This window comes from Scylla paramamosain, chromosome 6 (genome assembly GCF_035594125.1).
Source record: "Scylla paramamosain isolate STU-SP2022 chromosome 6, ASM3559412v1, whole genome shotgun sequence".
NCBI lineage: Eukaryota > Metazoa > Arthropoda > Malacostraca > Decapoda > Portunidae > Scylla > Scylla paramamosain.
In genome coordinates, this window is record NC_087156.1 from 33981997 (window position 1) to 34000809 (window position 18813).

At 39.5% G+C, this 18813-nt stretch overlaps 3 protein-coding genes across 5 annotated transcripts; all 3 read left to right on the plus strand.

The window, feature by feature from the left end:
* Positions 1-1560: 1560 nt before the first annotated feature.
* Positions 1561-5021, plus strand: LOC135101638 (glyceraldehyde-3-phosphate dehydrogenase). Of its 2 annotated transcripts, none has more exons than XM_064005903.1 (3): positions 1561-1626; positions 1969-2085; positions 3724-5021. In XM_064005903.1, exons 2-3 carry the CDS (start codon positions 2008-2010, stop codon positions 4648-4650), a joined length of 1005 nt encoding a protein of 334 aa, XP_063861973.1. In that variant the 5' UTR covers positions 1561-1626; positions 1969-2007; the 3' UTR covers positions 4651-5021. The 2 variants fall into 2 exon arrangements, with proteins under 2 accessions (XP_063861973.1, XP_063861974.1); XM_064005904.1 differs by lacking the exon at positions 1561-1626 and adding an exon at positions 1807-1854.
* Positions 5022-8245: 3224 nt separating this feature from the next.
* Positions 8246-12889, plus strand: LOC135101639 (uncharacterized). Its single transcript, XM_064005906.1, has 3 exons — positions 8246-8996; positions 11237-11425; positions 12258-12889. The coding sequence occupies exons 1-3, from the start codon at positions 8388-8390 to the stop codon at positions 12546-12548; spliced, it is 1089 nt and encodes a 362-aa protein (XP_063861976.1). The 5' UTR covers positions 8246-8387; the 3' UTR covers positions 12549-12889.
* Positions 12890-12894: 5 nt separating this feature from the next.
* Positions 12895-17580, plus strand: LOC135101640 (uncharacterized). Of its 2 annotated transcripts, none has more exons than XM_064005907.1 (3): positions 12895-13697; positions 14011-14194; positions 17301-17580. In XM_064005907.1, the coding sequence occupies exons 1-3, from the start codon at positions 13639-13641 to the stop codon at positions 17427-17429; spliced, it is 372 nt and encodes a 123-aa protein (XP_063861977.1). In that variant the 5' UTR covers positions 12895-13638; the 3' UTR covers positions 17430-17580. The 2 variants fall into 2 exon arrangements, with proteins under 2 accessions (XP_063861977.1, XP_063861978.1); XM_064005908.1 differs by lacking the exon at positions 17301-17580 and adding an exon at positions 16812-16933 and having other exon boundaries at positions 13489-13697.
* The last annotated feature ends 1233 nt before the right edge of the window (positions 17581-18813 follow it).

Consider the following 18813-nt stretch of genomic DNA (forward strand, 5'->3'; position numbering starts at 1 on the left):
TGCCATCTACCCTCCCCATCCCCTCATTCCACTCCTACCCCCACTGTCACTGGCTCCAGCCAAGCACCCTTCCTCGAGTCTTACTTCCACTCGCAGGCTGCAGCTCTTCTATAGTCTCCTCTAGATTTCACTGAAGACACTGTACCAAAGAGAGTGATGACAAGCATTCTGTAGGTTTCAACCAATGTCATGTAGTGCTGGTGGGAAAATGCTATCACTAGGAAGATTTTTGCACAAACATCAATATCAGTTTATATTTAAGGTATTGTACACATGAACACAACATGCAGGTACTCCGATATATGCAGAGACCGTCGTAAATTGGCAAAACAGATCATATGCCAAGGCCGTCAGGTTCAACATTACTATGTAAAGACGCAATAGAATGGCATAGGCAGAAGCTATGTATATTTTACATGTCATGAGTTCTTAACCGGATATGCAGTGGTAGAAAAACTATCCTGTTTATGCAATTTATCGGTTTTAAGTGAAATTAAATGTTTTTAAATGTTCACTGCAAAACATTAACTAAACGTGTTCCTGCTCCTGATGAACTGAATATCCTTTACAATACACAGTTTACATGCAAACGAACTAAGTAATGTGCTGAATAACGTGAGTGTGTGTGTGTGTGTGTGTGGATCGATGCTGGGATGGAAAAATTTTACGGTAGCTACACATTATTCCTCATTCCGTCACTTCCAGCACAACTTCGCTTCGTCTCAACAGTAGTACAAATTGTGAAACAGAACATAACGTCCTCAATAGTGGATTCAAGGTCACACGAGAATATTATGGAGGTATAGACATTATGGATGAGGCGAGGACGCTAGATATGATGTAAAGGGATCACCGGTTATGCAACGTCTGTGTTCGGACGATGATATCATATTACAAGTTGTCTTATTTGTTCATTTGTGTGTCTGGGTGTATTTGTTGTATGGCACCAGTGTCCTTCATGTTAGGAGACTACGGTGGCTGTGGCGGGGTCACCTTCACATGACCTTCAGCAGGGTTCCTGTCTCCCGGAGCAAAAAGTGGATCCTTTGCGTTGATATAACTGTATGTTGAACTATTGTGAATATGAGAAGGGATTTTCTTAAGGAATACAATTAATCAATATATACAAGTTAGGTATTTCAGTTGTAATGGTTGTACAAAATGTGTCATGGGTGGTATCAGAAGCAGTCAAAGAAACTAAATTACAGTATATTGGATTATGAATATTGGAATGATGACATGAATGATAACTTTAATTAGTTTATTTCATCAATTTCTCAATATTATGCTCCTGTGAGGGGCAGTGAAGGTCGCCCAAGGAGGCTGTGTGTGTGTGGCTGCACGGAGCAGGCGCACGGCCGGCCTCAGTTCAGCTGCCGATTCCTTACTTTATATTACTAGTTTATTAGTATTTACATTAATTCACAATGATATTTAACATAAAAATTCAACTATATGCTATAGTTTCGATCACTAATATATAGATAGATTACGGTTTTGTGTCTATTTGACCGATAAATAAAGGTTAAACAAAAGGAAGTGTGTTGGCATCTGCAGTGACGTCGAGCTCCACCATAACTACGGTGGTAAGGCTTCCTCAGGCGTCAGTCTAGTCAGACCAGGGCGGTGAGTGTTAACAATTTTCAGCTCTGAGACTGTTATTTTGCTTTGTCATTAAGCTGTTATAGTTCCAACAGATAATGACATACGTGAACTACATTTTGGTGCATATGGCATAGAGTATATAGCTTGTTTTGACTAGAAAACAAGTTGGATAACGGGTGACGGGTTCTCCAGCATTTGGGTAATGGCGCCGCTCTAGGATAGCCGGTTACAGCAGGATCCGCGAGCTGGGTGTGGTCCGCTATTGATCCGCTGTGTCATGGAATCTGATCAATCCATCACAGCTCTCAGATAAAAATGTATTAATTAACATGACGTGATTCTTACGAATATTCTTACTTTCAGATATTCCTCTTGCATCACCTCACCAACTCCAACACCAACATGTCCAAGATCGGTATCAACGGATTTGGCCGCATCGGTCGTCTGGTACTTCGTGCTGCTCTGCTGAAAGGCGCCGAGGTAAGTATGTCTTTTGTGTAATGATAATATTGATTGTTATTGTCTTCTTAACCCCCGGTCGCCCTTAGTAACCAGCCCCTCTACACCCCCCTAAACTTGGCACACATCCGTGCACTCTCCTTGGCCATAACCTTGCACCCAAAAACGTTCATACTAACATACTGGGACGAAAGTTTGCCCAGAAATTAGTTTTGGCTCCTCGCCTGTCTAGTGTACCCAGTGAACTTGGGTCGATAATGAACGTTCTCGTATCAAATAAAAGGCCAGTTTGCCTATAACGTTCAAACATCGAATGTTGGTTTCATAATGATGATGTGACTAAGTCGTATATTATTTTAACCTTTGGTAAATTTGCAGTTTCACCCAGTATCCCCAATCTCTACCCACACCCCCCCCAACCCCTCCAGTAAGCTTGGGGGCCTGTGGGGAACCGGGGATTTGGGGGGGGGTTAAACATACGAGTGATATATAGACTTTGAAAATGTAGGGAAATTTCCCTAGAAGTCAAGGAAATTTCCTAAATGTAGCAAACTAAAAACCTATTATAACCAGCTTGAACCCCCACCATTAGTATATTCGAACACAACCAGAAAGCTAAGGTAACCTAACCAAACCTAACCTTACCTAACCTTATCTATCCTATTCTAGCCTTACCTTACCATACTATCCTTTCAATGACTGTGGAAACAGGATCCCAGCTAAAAACTGAGGTAAATCTTTGAAATTCCGTCCCGACCTTATTCGTTTGCGACAAGTTAATATGGGGTTAGAAATGCTCCTAGCTGTGTGATCTAGACCATGAGACACTTCATACTTGCTTGTGGTTTATTGGGAGAAACTGCAATTATACCTAATCTTTGAATTTTAAGTGACAAGAAAATACTCAAAATTTGATGGAATGCAGATGATTTTAAGGCGTTAATGGACTCGCTCAAGGATTTTTCTATTCATTTTGCAGTCACATTTAGTAGTTTTTACTAATTATTCTGCACTGTCGCTGGTGTGGGAAATCAGCGTGTGTAGGTTAGGGGAACACAGCAGTGAGCCTTTTTTGTCTCGTGGTCACCAATAATTATGACATACTGTATTCATAACTGCTACCGAACTCTGAATTGGTGTCTCACAGACTACTAGATATTTGCCATGTACATCTTATGAAACAGTTACAGCTTTTCCAACAAATATAATCTAGCTTGATGTACATCCTCTTAGGTGACTGCAGTGTGTAACTTGCATTACTGGTGACCATCTAAACTCTTAAAGCAATGCACAAGTCATTCATAAACTCTAGGTGATTACATTGAATTTCATACTATTTGCTTGTGAAATCACAACCTGAATGCTGTAAATTGGTCAAGCCAATTTCAATTCATAATTGGTGGGTGCATGCTGCAAATGTTTCAAATTGTAGTATGCCTGCCTCTTACAGAGCTTCTTACTTTAATGATATTCATAATTAATTTACAGTATCAGTAATTTTGCTGTACAGAATGGCATAGGACTAGGGTTATTGTCTACTAAGATAACATCTACACTTTTTAGTTAGGATTTCTGTTTTAAACTTTCCCCTTAATTAATTTTTTGGTCAACATTAGTGAGCTTTGTGTGCATACTTAAAGGATTTTTCTTGTCTTCCAGGTTGTGGCTGTGAATGATCCTTTCATTGCCCTGGACTACATGGTTTACATGTTCAAGTATGACTCCACCCATGGCGTGTACAAGGGTGAGGTGAAGGCAGAGGATGGAGCTCTGGTTGTTGATGGCCACAAGATTACTGTATACAATGAGATGAAGCCTGAGAACATTCCATGGAGCAAGGCTGGCGCTGAGTATGTTGTGGAGTCTACTGGCGTGTTCACCACCATCGAGAAGGCCTCTGCCCACTTCACTGGCGGTGCCAAGAAGGTGATCATCTCTGCTCCCTCGGCTGATGCACCCATGTTTGTGTGTGGTGTGAATTTGGAGAAGTACTCTAAGGACATGAAGGTGGTCTCCAATGCCTCCTGCACCACCAACTGCCTGGCACCAGTTGCCAAGGTACTTCATGACAACTTTGAGATTGTCCAGGGCCTCATGACCACTGTTCATGCTGTTACTGCCACCCAGAAGACTGTTGATGGGCCCTCTGCTAAGGACTGGCGTGGTGGCCGTGGTGCTGCACAGAACATCATCCCATCCTCCACTGGTGCCGCTAAGGCTGTAGGCAAGGTCATTCCTGAGCTGAATGGAAAGCTTACTGGCATGGCCTTCCGTGTCCCTACCCCTGATGTGTCCGTGGTTGACCTGACTTGCATTCTGGGCAAGGATTGCTCTTATGATGATATCAAGGCTGCCATGAAGGCTGCTGCTGAGGGTCCCCTCAAGGGTGTCCTGGGCTACACTGAGGATGATGTTGTCTCCTGTGACTTTACTGGAGATGAGAGGTCCTCAATCTTTGATGCCAAGGCTGGAATTCAGCTGAGCAAGACTTTTGTCAAGGTAGTTTCCTGGTATGATAACGAGTTTGGCTATTCCAACCGTGTCATTGATCTTATCAAGCACATGCAGAAGGTGGATGGCGCCTAAGGTGTTCACAAGGTCTTACCACATGGAGGGCTGGGGAATGACAGCGGCATGCATGGCGGCCTAAATGGGATTTAAACCTAAGCCCACTAGATGTGAACAATGTAAAAGTGCTTCTCTGTACATTAAGTTATGCTAAATTATAATGCCATCACAATAGAAAAATCACCTTACAGGTGCAGGAAGAACTTGACACAGGAGTTTAAGGGCTGAATGGGTGAGTCCTTGGGTCGCGGTGTGGTAGTGTTGATTGTTCCTGTTGGTGTCACTTGGTTAGTGAGGCTAGTCTCTGCTGGGTGAAATTTTGTCCTTGTAATGATGTTTATTTGACTGCAAGAGGAAACGATAATGGCCAATAAAAAAATGTTACAAAATTTTTTGCATTATTAACCAGTGATGGGAATTGTATTGCAGTGTGCTGCTTCAACAACTAGTAAGGAGAAATATATGTATTTTAATTTTGATTAAAAGTCCTGAAGCGCCCTAGATACTGTTTGCAAATCAGGAGCTAGATGGCAAGGTGTTGCAAGATGGTGCCACTAACTGACATTGGTCCTTTTTTTTTTTTTTTTTTTTTTATGTAGGAAGGACACTGGCCAAGGGCAACAAAAATCCAATGAAAAAAATATGCCCACTGAAATGCCAGTCCCATAAAAGGGTCAAAGCAGTGGTCAAAAATTGATGAATAAGTGTCTTGAAACCTCCCTCTTGAAGGAATTCAAGTCATAGGAAGGTGGAAATACAGAAGCAGGCAGGGAGTTCCAGAGTTTACCAGAGAAAGAGATGAATGATTGAGAATACTGGTTAACTCTTGCGTTAGAGAGGTGGACAGAATAGGGGTGAGAGAAAGAAGAAAGTCTTGTGCAGCGAGGCCGCGGGAGTAGGGGAGGCATGCAGCCAGCAAGATCAGAAGAGCAGTTAGCATGAAAATAGCGGTAGAAGACAGCTAGATATGCAACATTGCGGCGGTGAGAGACAGGCTGAAGACAGTCAGTTAGAGGAGAGGAGTTGATGAGACGAAAAGCTTTTGATTCCACCCTGTCTAGAAGAGCAGGATGTGTGGAACCCCCGCAGACATGTGAAGCATACTCCATACATGGACGGATAAGGCCCTTGTACAGAGTTAGCAGCTGGGGGGGGGGGTGAGAAAAACTGGCGGAGACGTCTCAGAACACCTAACTTCATAGAAGCTGTTTTAGCTAGAGATGAGATGTAAAGTTTCCATTTCAGATTATAAGCAAAGGACAGACCGAGGATGTTCAGTGTAGAAGAGGGGGACAGTTGAGTGTCATTGAAGAAGAGGGGATAGTTGTCTGGAAGGTTGTGTCGAGTTGGTAGATGGAGGAATTGAGTTTTTGAGGCATTGAACAATACCAAGTTTACTCTGCCCCAATCAGAAATTTTAGAAAGATCAGAAGTCAAGCGTTCTGTGGCTTCCCTGCGTGATATGTTTACCTCCTGAAGGGTTGGACGTCTATGAAAAGACGTGGAAAAGTGCAGGGTGGTATCATCAGCGTAGGAGTGGATAGGACAAGAAGTTTGGTTTAGATCATTGATGAATAATAAGAAGAGAGTGGGTGACAGGACAGAACCCTGAGGAACACCACTGTTAATAGATTTAGGAGAACAGTGACCGTCTACCACAGCAGCAATAGAACGGTCAGAAAGGAAACTTGAGATGAAGTTACAGAGAGAAGGATAGAAACCGTAGGAGGGTAGTTTGGAAATCAAAGCTTTGTACCAGACTCTATCAAAAGCTTTTGATATGTCCAAGGCAACAGCAAAAGTTTCACCAAAATCTCTAAAAGAGGATGACCAAGACTCAGTAAGGAAAGCCAGAAGATCACCGGTAGAGCGGCCTTGACGGAACCCATACTGGCGATCAGATAGAAGGTTGTGAGGTGATAGATGTTTAAGAATCTTCTGAGCAGGTGGCCCAGTTACAGCGAAGACTTCTTCCGCCCGATATGGCCCCACTGTTCAGTTCACATGATGCATAATAAGACCTGCAGCGGCTTATCTGCTGGCTAATAAACACCAATGCTCTTAGGGCTATTCTGCAAGAATACCTGAACTTTGCTCCCACTTGGTGCTGCTGCTGTGTGCGTGTGTGTGTGTATACATACCCTCGTGGACCACCTACTGGCTGTACGTCAATCCTTCATTAGTGTGTGGGTGTGTGGGTATACTACTACTACCTCTCCTCATAACTCAGATTTCCATTTGGCTGTGAACAGATGTCTCCCCTTATATATAGTGTCTATGTGCTTGTGTACATGTATCCTCTTTTGTATATACAGATCTAATATATGTAAGTGCATGTGCATGTGTATATGTATGTATGTCTGTGTATGTATTTATGTAAATAAATGTATGTGTGTATACTCGTATATGTATGTGTATGTGTAAGTATGTATATGTACGTGTACGTATGTACACGTGTACGTATGTGTATGTATCTATGCATGTGTATATGTATGTATGTGTATGTATATGTATTGTATGTATATGTATGTGTATGTGCAATTTTGTAATGTGATATACATCTGATCTCTGTTTGTTTGCCTCTTGTTCAGGGGAAGGCCGGCAGGACCCGTCTTTCTCCTTTGTTGCACTTTTTACTACAACAATAAAGTCAATCCCTCTCTCTCTCTCTCTCTCTCTCTCTCTCTCTCTCTCTCTCTCTCTCTCTCTCTCTCTCTCTCTCTCTCTCTCTCTCTCTCTCGTGAATGATAAATTACAAAAATGACTCTGTAGGTACTACACTCCATCTTCGTAGATATCATCCCTCCCTCCCATGACTTATAAAGTATTAAGCGTATGCAGTGTTTCTTTCGCATCCTGATTTTTTTTTTTTTTCACATTTCATAATACTAATCTTTCTACATATATAGTTATAATAATAATAATAAAAGTAATAATAGTAACAATAATAAGATAATAATAATGGTAACAATAATAATTAATAATAGTAATAATAATAATAATAATAATAATAATAATAATAATAATTATTATTATTATTATTATTATTATTTAATAATCTATTTATCTGTTTATCTCTATTTCAATTGCGTGATGGTGACCAATGATGAAAGACTGATAGTCTCTCATTCTTGATGGTGGCCACAGTCTCGATCACAGGCCCACGTACTCACTTGAGCTAAATAATGAGTTCTTTGTAGGTTTTCCAAATTCACATTTAACATTTCAAATGCAGCTCCCATGCTGATCCTCTTAACCACCCATTCTAAGCCTTTTCACGTTCATATTTCAATGTTGGTTATCACTATGCTAGATACTCATATACTTCCTCATCAAGGCCTCGTCATTTTTGCCTGAAAGACTTCTACTTGGTCTTAAGAATCTCATGCGCCCTTTATGTTTTAATATTTTCTTTTGTAGTGGCTTGTTGACTCTTACGCTATTTTCCTAAGTTGGAGAACATAATAATTTATTTTGTATTTTTTATGCTTTATTCTATGGAAAAAAAACTGATCCCAGAATAGAGAAACAGATCAATAACACATTACATCTCTGATCCCTAGTCTGTACGAGAAAGCGGCGCCCATTGGCTGGCGGTCGTCCTACGCGGGGCCAGAGATGTCTTGTGATTGGCAAGATCGATCGTTCATGCGTATTGGTGAGAGAGGTCGGGACGCCGGAGTGGTGTGTTGATTGTGACAACAAGTGTGTTTTCTGAGAAGATTTGCTAGTGTTTTTCTCAGCAAGTGTTGGTAATGCGCCGCCAAGTGAATGGGAGCGCAGACCGCCGCGGAGGGGGAGTGCGTGGCCGCGGTGGGGGCAGCCGCGGCAGGGGAAACCAGCGAGGTGGTCGTGGTGGCGGCGTCCAGAAGCCGCCGCCGCTGATGTCGCGTCCCCTTTTCCCCCCACCAGGAATGAGACGTCCCCACAACATGGGACCTCCCCGGGGTCCAATGGGACCACCTCCTCCAATGGGAATGGGACCTCCCCCTGGCCGTATGCCTCCCCCAGGACCGGGCCGCAGACCTGATCACATGGCTCCACCAGGTCGCCTAGTGCCGCGACCCCTTCCTGGGCCAGGCAGGCTGGGACCGCCAGGTCCTCCAATGGGAATGGGAAGAGGAATGGGTCCCCCTCCTCCAAGAGGTGGCATGGGACCTAGAGGACGAGGCGGAATGCAGGGGATGTTGCCACCACCTCCCATGCCCATGGGACCACCCTTTGGGCCCCCAGGGCCTGGCATGATGGGTCCTCCAAGACCTCCCCTGAGGGGACGAGGTCGGGGCCGGGGTGTGGTGAGGGGCAGAGGGCCAGTTAGAGGAAGAGGGGGAGGAATATCCATGATAAAGAACAAAGACAAGCAGGTAATTAATTTTAACTACTTGACAAGATGCAGACTGGAGGAACCAACATTTTTATTGGTAGTTCTTAGCAAATGCAGCTTAATGGACTATAATTTGAAATAATTTTCATAAGATTTCTAATCACCCCAACCTACTTATTGCATCATAGCTCTAAAGATACATGCAAGTAGATTGTGATAGGTCACATGTAACCTATCACAATCCCTCGATGCTAAAGCATTTTTTTTTCAGTAATATTTACCAAACACTATTTCTTCAACTATGTATTTGTGTAGATCTTGCTTTTCTAAAAATTTTGATTGTTGAACTAGGTCAGGAAATTCAGAAATAAATGAAATATTATGTTTTGAATTTAGGTCAGTTGTGAGTCAAATCCCTGGTTAGGAAGTCTATCAAGTCAGGTTTGATTTTTAATAAAAAAAAAAAAAAAAAGTTTTGTCATTAGGGGATTGCTTTATGGCAGGTATGCATAGTAGTTTAGGGAAATTAAAGTGGAAATCAGGTGAGGCACAAGTGGTGGACTCTATCATTGTGGTGCAAGCATGTTTCAGTAGAAATATAAGTGATTTGTCTGAGAAACAGTTATCATATCTATTCAAAACACATCAAAGTCTATCTGAATAGAATAGTTTTGTCTGAAAATTATATGACTGGTTTTTCTGAAAATCAAAGTATCAGCACACAAAACTAATGTAGCCAGTAATCTAAATAAGCAAATGTTTAGGATGGTAATGACATTTGATATATTTCTTTGAAAAAGAAGCCATACTTTTCAGCATGCAACATAACTGTTTTCTCTCTTATTTAGATAAAAACAAGCCAAACTGAGTTCTGCCTGGCCCCTAAATTTAACTTCCATTTAAATCTTAAAAACATACAAAATTTTAGCATGTCACTATGTCTTTTGGCAGTAATTTAATTTAGTGCACTGTACATGAAGTGTATACTAGGAAGTTGAGACCAGGCACAGTCCTCACCCAAAGATGAGGTCTGACCCATTATATTTTATATTTGAAGTGCACTGTCACACTCACTACACTGCATGTGTCTCCCTTGACCCTCACTACTTTAGATGAATTAAAGGGGGATATTGCATCTAACTAACCTTGATTTTTCAAGTAGCTCTTCTATCTTTCCTCTTCTCTGCCTACTTGTATGTAACCAGATAGTGGCAGAAACAACTTCATCTAAACCTGAGGGTGTCTTCTGCGCCTGAATTTATGTGGTGAAATTTACTGCAATTTTGTTTTGGGCTTTTCCAGTAAAAGACATACTAGCACACTAAAAATGAGCATGATTCTAAGATTTGAATGTAAATAAAAAGAAAAAAAAATTTTGAGCTGGGCGAGACTCACTTTAGGTAGCGCTACTTCTTATATAAGAGAAAAAAAGACATTGTTGTGTTGCAAGAGGCTGAACAACCTGGCTTCGATTTCAGGAAAATACAAAAACTATGGTTATCTACCACTGCGTTGCTGCAGAGTTTATTGACTAGCTATATTGAAGCTCCTTGTGTGAACACAGGAAAGTAAAGATAATTAGGGGCTTTTCAGGCCATGTACCCTTGTGTGCTTCACAGGTATGATAATGAATTTTTTTATGATAAAAAGCATATGTATATTTCATAGAAAAAAGGCCAATAAGGGATGCTTAATTGAAGGCAAGAGTATTCACAGATCATCAGAGGCACATTGCAATTAGATCTGGTAGAGCAATGGAAAACTAAATTCCCAAAGGAGACACACCTAAATGCTCAGTACAAAATGATTTCACTTTAATTGCTAGAGCTGCTTATGGAGTGGGATTACAACAAAGAGAGGATAATATGCATAACCTCATTTTCTGACAGAGAAGCATGGATTATGTACATACAGGAAAGTGACTAATATAGTGAGAGTCTTCCACTTCAAGGGGACACCCTTTTCACAACTACTAATATTAATGTGATTCATTTGTCCAAACAAAATTTGCTTCATGGAATAAAGTCTTGAATGGGCAGTGATATTGCATGGCTAGGACTTAGGAAGTATGTAGTGTATGTGACTTGTTGGGATCATTTACATTCATTGATATACCACACCACATCTAAATATAGTCTTTATATGCAGCTTTACACCATTACATTTCTTCATTAGTTTGAGTTTTATATATATATATATATATATATATATATATATATATATATATATATATATATATAGTTATTTATTTATTTTATTTTACTTATTTTTTTCACTTAGGGAGAAATGAATAAACCTTGGGTAACGGATGGAATGAAGAATGAAATTATGAAGAAACACAAGTTACACCAGAAGGCAAAGAAGACCAAGAGTAAAGAGGATTGGGATGAATTCAAGGAGCAGAGGAACAAGGTGACCACCATGTTGCGGGAGGCCAAGCTTGAGTACATAGGGGCCCATCCAGAGGAGGTAAGTCTTTCCTGATTGCTGGTGTGGGTAGCTATTCGAGGTGGGGCGTGTGGAGGAGGCATGGTGTGGTCCACCCAGCTGTAGTGGGTCTTTGGCAGAGGGAGAAGAGAGAGATAAAGAGATACAGAGAACAGGTTGATCATTAATTTATTAAAATTATCGTTGATTTGAAGCTTAATTTAGTCAATTTCTTACTGACAAACTGGAGACAGTCATTTCCTCTGGCTGGTATATTAGTTATTTACTAAATAAAAAAATAATATGGGTGACCAACCATCCTTCTTCATGGACCTGATGGTCAAGAAGCAAGACGACTTTGTAATGTAAGGTGATGTTGTCACAAACCACTCAAACATATTTTCTAATTACATACTGTATTCATTACAATGAGTATTAATTAATTAAACCTGTAAATTTTGCCAAATCCATTTTATGCTGATAATTGAGAACATCACCTTCTAATCTTCCTGTGGGAACTGGTCCAGGATTGTCAAGTGTGTATTATCTGAACCACTGATGCATGAGCTCATTGCTCTTTGATCTTGAATTATAAGTTTTCAGAAGTAGATTTAAAAATTACAAAAGTGCCTTAAATTTACAGGCTTTGCTTTCACAGAATAAATTAATAATACAGTTAAATCTTATTCTCAGCATGATGCTGTATAGTTCTTCTAACTTTTGATGTTATTTTCTCAATTTGATTTAAAACAAAATTTTTGTTGTGGTTGTGTTGGTTGTGATGTAAGTGGTCCCTCCTCTTGGTCTTCCGGTAGTGGACCAGGCCCTGGCCCGACCCACGCCATATTAACATTATATTTCACACAATTTACAGGATGTGGATAAAATATTGGCGGAAGCAGCCATGCAAGGCAACATTAAAGATGAAAATAAAGGGGAGGCGTCAGCCACTAGTGAAGCTAATGCGGAGAGTTCGGACGCCCCCGAGGGGGAGGGGGCAAAACCCCAGGCCATGGACCAGGCAGAGGAGAACGGGGAGGATGTAGAGGATCAGAAAGAGTTAAACACCGATGTACCAATGGCTCCCCTGGCCCCAGAAATAGTAGGGGATGTAAATTCGGAGAGCAATGGGGACAGCCAAGCGGATGTAATACCTGGTCAATAGGCTCTGAGCCGTGACCACTCAGCCCACCCTGCCACTTGTGCTACTTTCTAAGTAGCTAAAATCTATCTTATTTTCAAAATGTATTTTGAACTGATGTAATTCTTCTTAATTTTTAGTTTAGAAACTAACGTAAAATTCTTAAAACTTTGCCAAATTTTATTTATATGAAACGCAAATCTATTTCTATTGTTCAGATCAAGTAACTGATTTTAACTTAAGGCTATGAGATCTTGTATCAATATCTCTTACTTTACATAGTTACCTTTTGTGCAATTGAGACCATTGGCTCATTTTCAATGTTTTCATATAGGTTAAGGAAAATAAATTTATAGTAAAATGAATGGGTGTTTAAATAAAAAGTAGCATGTTTATGGCAGGAAATGCCTCCCAGTGGGTAAATTTTCATACCTCTAAAAAAAGGTTGCATGACTGACAAAAAGTTACTGTAGTGGGGAAACTTGGAAACAGCCATTGCAAACCTTAATCCCCAAACGTATTGATTAGAAATGACTAGCTCATGCAACCTTAGTGGTGTTTGCTTTACATTATCTGAAGGAAGAGAACTTGTGTCACGGGGGTCATTGACAATACCAACACAAGTCGATCTTCCAGATTTACCTTAGCTCACAACAAACTTGTTTCTACCCAGCCTCTGCTTTGTGTCTCCCGTCTGCCTGTGGCTCTGTAAACTTGTGATGTGGGACATCCTAGATGGTGCTAGCTAGGCACAGGATCATGGCTCCTTTAGGATGAATGGTCCTCTCCTGTCTGGATAAGGCATTGTCAGAATCCCCTGGGCTAATTCATTTGACTCACCCAACATATACTTTGAAATCTGTGTTTTCTTATTTCTCATCTTATTATTTCCCTCACCTGATTTTCATTTTTTAGTTGATTTAAAATGCAATTAGTAAGCACTGGTTTACACAACCATGTCACCTGTGTGCTCTCATCTGTTGGCCCCTGAAATGACAAGCTTCACCTTGCTGTAATGAGTGATTATTGTTAGATGTAGCATCACCCTCAGGATCATTGTGCACTCTGGTGACATGGCTTGATTATTTTAATCTAATAGTGGCATAACAAAAATATGCCCCTTATATCAAGAATCTTAGCTGCCGGAATCAGCATCGGTCTGTGGCTCTGCAGGTAAAGTTGCCTATCAGCTCTGGCTGACTTGTTTCACCAGCTCTATGCTGTATTTTGTTGTCACTGCAGTAATATGTGTTGATTTATTGTAAAATTTTAAATTAAATGAGTTTGCTCATGAATAACAGTGCTTTTGTACAAAATTTTCTGTGCTATAAAACGATTTTTCTTATATATTGCCTTGCGAAGCACTTACAAAATTACAAAGTAGAATTAGCCTACCCAGTGTGGAATGTTTTAGAGTATTTGTATGGTAAGTTGGTCAGGTCATTTTACCTGTGCCACCTTCTAATTGCACTTATTATTTCTACAGTGATACCCATGTGTTGGGTGGCTCCAACACATGCTACCAGCTAGTCAGAAGCAGAGGCTTCTGCTGGTGCTCTCTATCAAGTGACAGCTTGGGCAGATTGTGCTCAGAAACTGTACCTACCAGCCTCATCACAAGGAAGTACTGCCTCAGCCATCCTTTCTTCACAAATTCTATGATCCAGCTTGTAAGTTTATATGATTGTGTAATGCAGACAGACTTTTTTCACCAAAACTCCAGATTATTTTATCAAATGTTCTCAGAGTAATTGCAGCAGAAAATCCAAATTTGTTCATATATGTTTCCTCCAAGCTAGGTTAATTCTATCATGTTCCACACTTCATATCTCAGATATTCAGAAACTTCATCCAAACTCTCATTTCCCATACTGAATGTTTAGTGTGGTTCTCCCAATTTTGTGAGTGCTATTTATACTTATCCTTCCACCATTATTTAATTGTTTATAATATGAAACTTGTCACATATTCAAATAGATTTTAGGCACAAGATGCACATTACTGTATTTGATGACTCATAAGATGCAGCCTTTCTCCAAAAAAAAAAAAAAAGTCTCAGGAAATGAACCTGCCTCCTATGAGGCAAGAGAATCTCTAAAATCAAACCCCAGACATCTTCACACATGTAAACAAGGTGATGATTGGTACTACACCACAAAACTCTTTCTTTCAAGGTAACAATATACAATAGGTCATACTTACCGGTAATTCACATAGAATGACACCAGTCAGGAAGAATTTGCCTCAGTGACTATGCACCATGCATTGCGTGGACCAAAACAAGCATGTGGTCGGTTATGCGCCGAACCCCGTGACACGGGCAAGCTTCATTGTGTTCTTTACAGTGTGATACCGTTACTTCTTGAGGTAAGACATACTTTCATACAATTAAAATTGCACTTGTCTTTTAACATTCTTATGAACAAACTTGATTACCCCTGTAGTCTCTCACAGTCACTGCTTATGCCATATGCCAGGTACATGTTTACATCTCACAACAGGATTGGTATGTAGGCTACTAGCAAATATTAAAGTTTTTAAATGCAAAATATTGGGATCTAATAATGTATATAAATGCATGTGAGAGTCTTCAAATGTCAGGTGGAATCCTTCATTTCATATTCAGAGCTTAAATCTGTTCATTTATCTTTTTTTCATTTCATTGTCTGCCAAAACTGGGTGTGTCTTATGAGCCATCAAATACAGTATATGAAAGAAAACCATGAGTGTAAAGGAGTGGGATGTGTGGAGTGGTGGTGGTGGTGGTGGTGGTTCAGGGTTATCACTCATTTTTGTCACTGCTTACCTTACGGTTATTCTCTGGCAGATATTCTTCGCTTGAGTCACTTACAATGCCATCTGACTGAGTCTCATTATCATCTGACCTTTTTAAGTCAATATCAATAATCACTTCACACTTCGACTTAGTCTCAGATGGAGATAAGGACAACTGGCTACAACACGTGTCAATCACACACTGCACCCCCATCCTCCACCCAAAAAAGTCCTTGAAATACAACATGATTGGGTGCCAGTTTGTCAATATGTCATTATGAGTCACAAAAATCATACAAACCAATAAAATGAATCCTTGTGTATTGTCACTTAGGCTATGATTTACAGAAGTAGTTCATCAGTTCCTTAGTGAAAATTTCTGCAAAATACTATGGTAGTTTGTTGATAATGAAGGGGTTAATGTGTTCAGATTGTATGGATAGATCAATTATTGATTTTGATTGCGAATTGCTGGAGGGAGTGAGGATGAAAACAAGGGAAGTTGTAGGTTTAGATGGGTGTGCAGTTAAGTGTTTTAAAAGTAGTGAAGCAACAATTTTGAATTGTCAGTAAGACTGATAAATGTAATTTTCATGTGCAGTGTTGTGCAGTTTGATTGGGCAAGTGCATGTATGTTTCCTCTGTATAAAGGTAATGACGATTACTATAAATGCATTAGTTTAAGGAATATAATTCTGTTTTGTAGATAAGATGCATGGTTTAATTTTGATTAAGAAGATTGAAAGGGATAAAGGTAGTCATTTGTGAAAAGCAGTGTGGTTTTAGGATTGGAAGGAGATTCATGAATCATTGTTTACTGTGAGATAGGAGTATGAAAAGCATTTAGTGAAAGGAAAGGATGTATTTCAGATATTCATGGATTCGGAGAAATCATTTTACAAAATTGATAGGGAGAAGTTGTGGATTATTTTAGGATCATAAAATGGGCTTGGTGGTAGATTGTTAAAAAGTGAATGTATTTTGTGAATAGCAGAGTATACATTAGAGTGGGGAGTAGATTATGTGGGTGAATGATTATGTGCTTAACTATTGTCTTTGTACTGCTGAAAGAATGTTTGGGCATTGGCTGAGTAGGGGAATTCCCTGTGACCTGCGTATTCATGACCCTACAGGACCAGTTATAATTATCGATTTAACGTAGTGGAAAGGTCAGGCAACCACCTACTTCATCACTTCACCCTCCCCCCCTTTCTCTCTCTCTCTCTCTCTCTCTCTCTCTCTCTCTCTCTCTCTCTCTCTCTCTCTCTCTCTCTCTCTCTCTCTCTCTCTCTCTCTCTCTCTCTCTCTCTCTCTCTCTCTCTCTCTCTCTCTCTCTCTCTCTCTCTCTCTCTCTCTCTCTCTCTCTCTCTCTCTCTCTCAGTACTGTGTACTTTTGTGTGAATCAGACATTTTTGTATATTTTATTTGTGTTTTGACTTCTTTTCCACACCTAATGAGAGATAAAAGACAAGGGGCATTTTTTTTTATTTATTTATTTTTTTTTTAATATAGATTTGCATTGCTTCCATTGTGGGTGGTGGCCTCCAAGGGAGTGACCCCTGAGAGGCTGAGCCATCCCACTCTCTGACCTGAATCACCTGACCCTACTGATAAGGACCCCTCAAAGCTATGTTGTCAAATGTGATATTTATTTAAAACCAAGATTATTATATTATCTTACAACCCAAACCATTTGTAGCACTGCATGATTTGATGAGCTAAATGATCCATATTTAATATTTGAATTTCAATAAAAAGTAAAAACAACTGATATATTAAAGAGAAATTGTGTGATGTGACAGAGTAGATAACAGGGCTCAGCCAATGCCTAAATGTTCTTCCAACAGTAAAAATGCTGTAGAGCTGTGTCAGGATATTGTTTATAATTTTGGTTACTATGTATATTCTGTGGTAGAATTTTTCACATACAGCCAGTAAGAGTTAACAGATCATGTGCTGCTGTCAAGTAAATTACTTCTTTTTGTTTTCTCTTTTTTTCAGGCTGATGAAGTTTTCCAGGTGAGAAGAGGGGATGGATGGCTGCAAGTTGTTATAGAATATGATGCAGTAAATATATTCATGGTAATTTTCATACAGACTTTTCCATATCCAAGTTTTGTACTATTGTAAGCAAGGTAAGGTTTCTTGAAAGTTTATCTGCTATATAGGGACTTCAAGCCATTAAAAAAGGACTCATAAGAAATATTTACGTTTGGCAGGTTATCAGTAATGTTGAAATGAAAAGTTGCATATCTGCTACATAAGGACTTGATCAGCCTTTGAATAAAAAATTAATAATAAAGTCTTAGGTTGAACATGTTATCAGCACTGTTAAAAGTTTAAAATTTTGTCTTGTCTTTGTAATTTCACATCAATATAGAATTATGTTATTTGTGTCCCAGTGACTATCCACATGTGAGGAGTGATGGGGAACCTTAAAATCTTTGTCTCAAATTGATGCACTCTTGGGTAAAGTTTTTGATTTATTTGATGTGACTGTGTGTCTACTTTGCCAGTTTATTCTTCAGAGTGTGGTGTAGATCTTGTTTTTTTTGCAGCAGACACAAAAACATATGAATATACACAGAAGGGTGTGATTGTTAGATTCCTGCTCTAGCTGGGTTGAGAAGTCACAACTCTTGGCTTATGTTCTTTATATAAACACTTTAGTGGTGAACAGAGGCTATAGCATGGGATTTGAACCCTTGACAAATCAGGATTTGTCATTTGTCTGAGTGCACTAACCTTAACAACCTCATCTTGATTACTCATATTCATATGGATGTTTTGCCTAATTATACATATAGATAGGTGGATAGGTGATTACTAATTTTAACTCATCTGATTGAATCAGATGTAGGAAAGGTGAGGCTAGTCTATATTGGTGTGGCATGGATAAACAATTTCTCCTGTTGGTCACTGATGTGGAGAGACTCCGGTATGCCATGTAGGCGAGTGTGCTTGCTGGGTATTGTTCCTCTCTTCTATCCAAGAACCATAAAGGCTAATTTTTTATTTCAATTTATTCTTTTGGAATTATTGTGGGTCTGATTGTGAGTGGGAACTTATCACTGGTTATCCTATTTTGTGGTGTATGTTAGCTTGGTATATAATAGACATTATTATTATCATTATTATTATTATTATTATTATTATTATTATTATTATTATTATTATTATTATTATTATTATTATTATTATTATTTTATTTCTAAAGAAATTTCCCATGCATATTAGATCAGAGTTTCTTAACATGGAGATGCATCCCTCAGTGGGTTTGACATTTACTAGGGGGCATAAGAATAATAATATGTAGTTCAACTCTAGGTTTGCTGTTTTTGGCAAAATCTAGCTGGTAGTGGGATTCCTTTATTAGACCATTATGATTGAATGAATCAAAGTGAGCCACATATCGACTTTGGAAGAAGAGTTCATTATTCATATATTCATGAGTAGAACTTATTCAAAATTAATTTGTCACCAATATGGAGGAAGTTCCATATGTTCTGCAAGT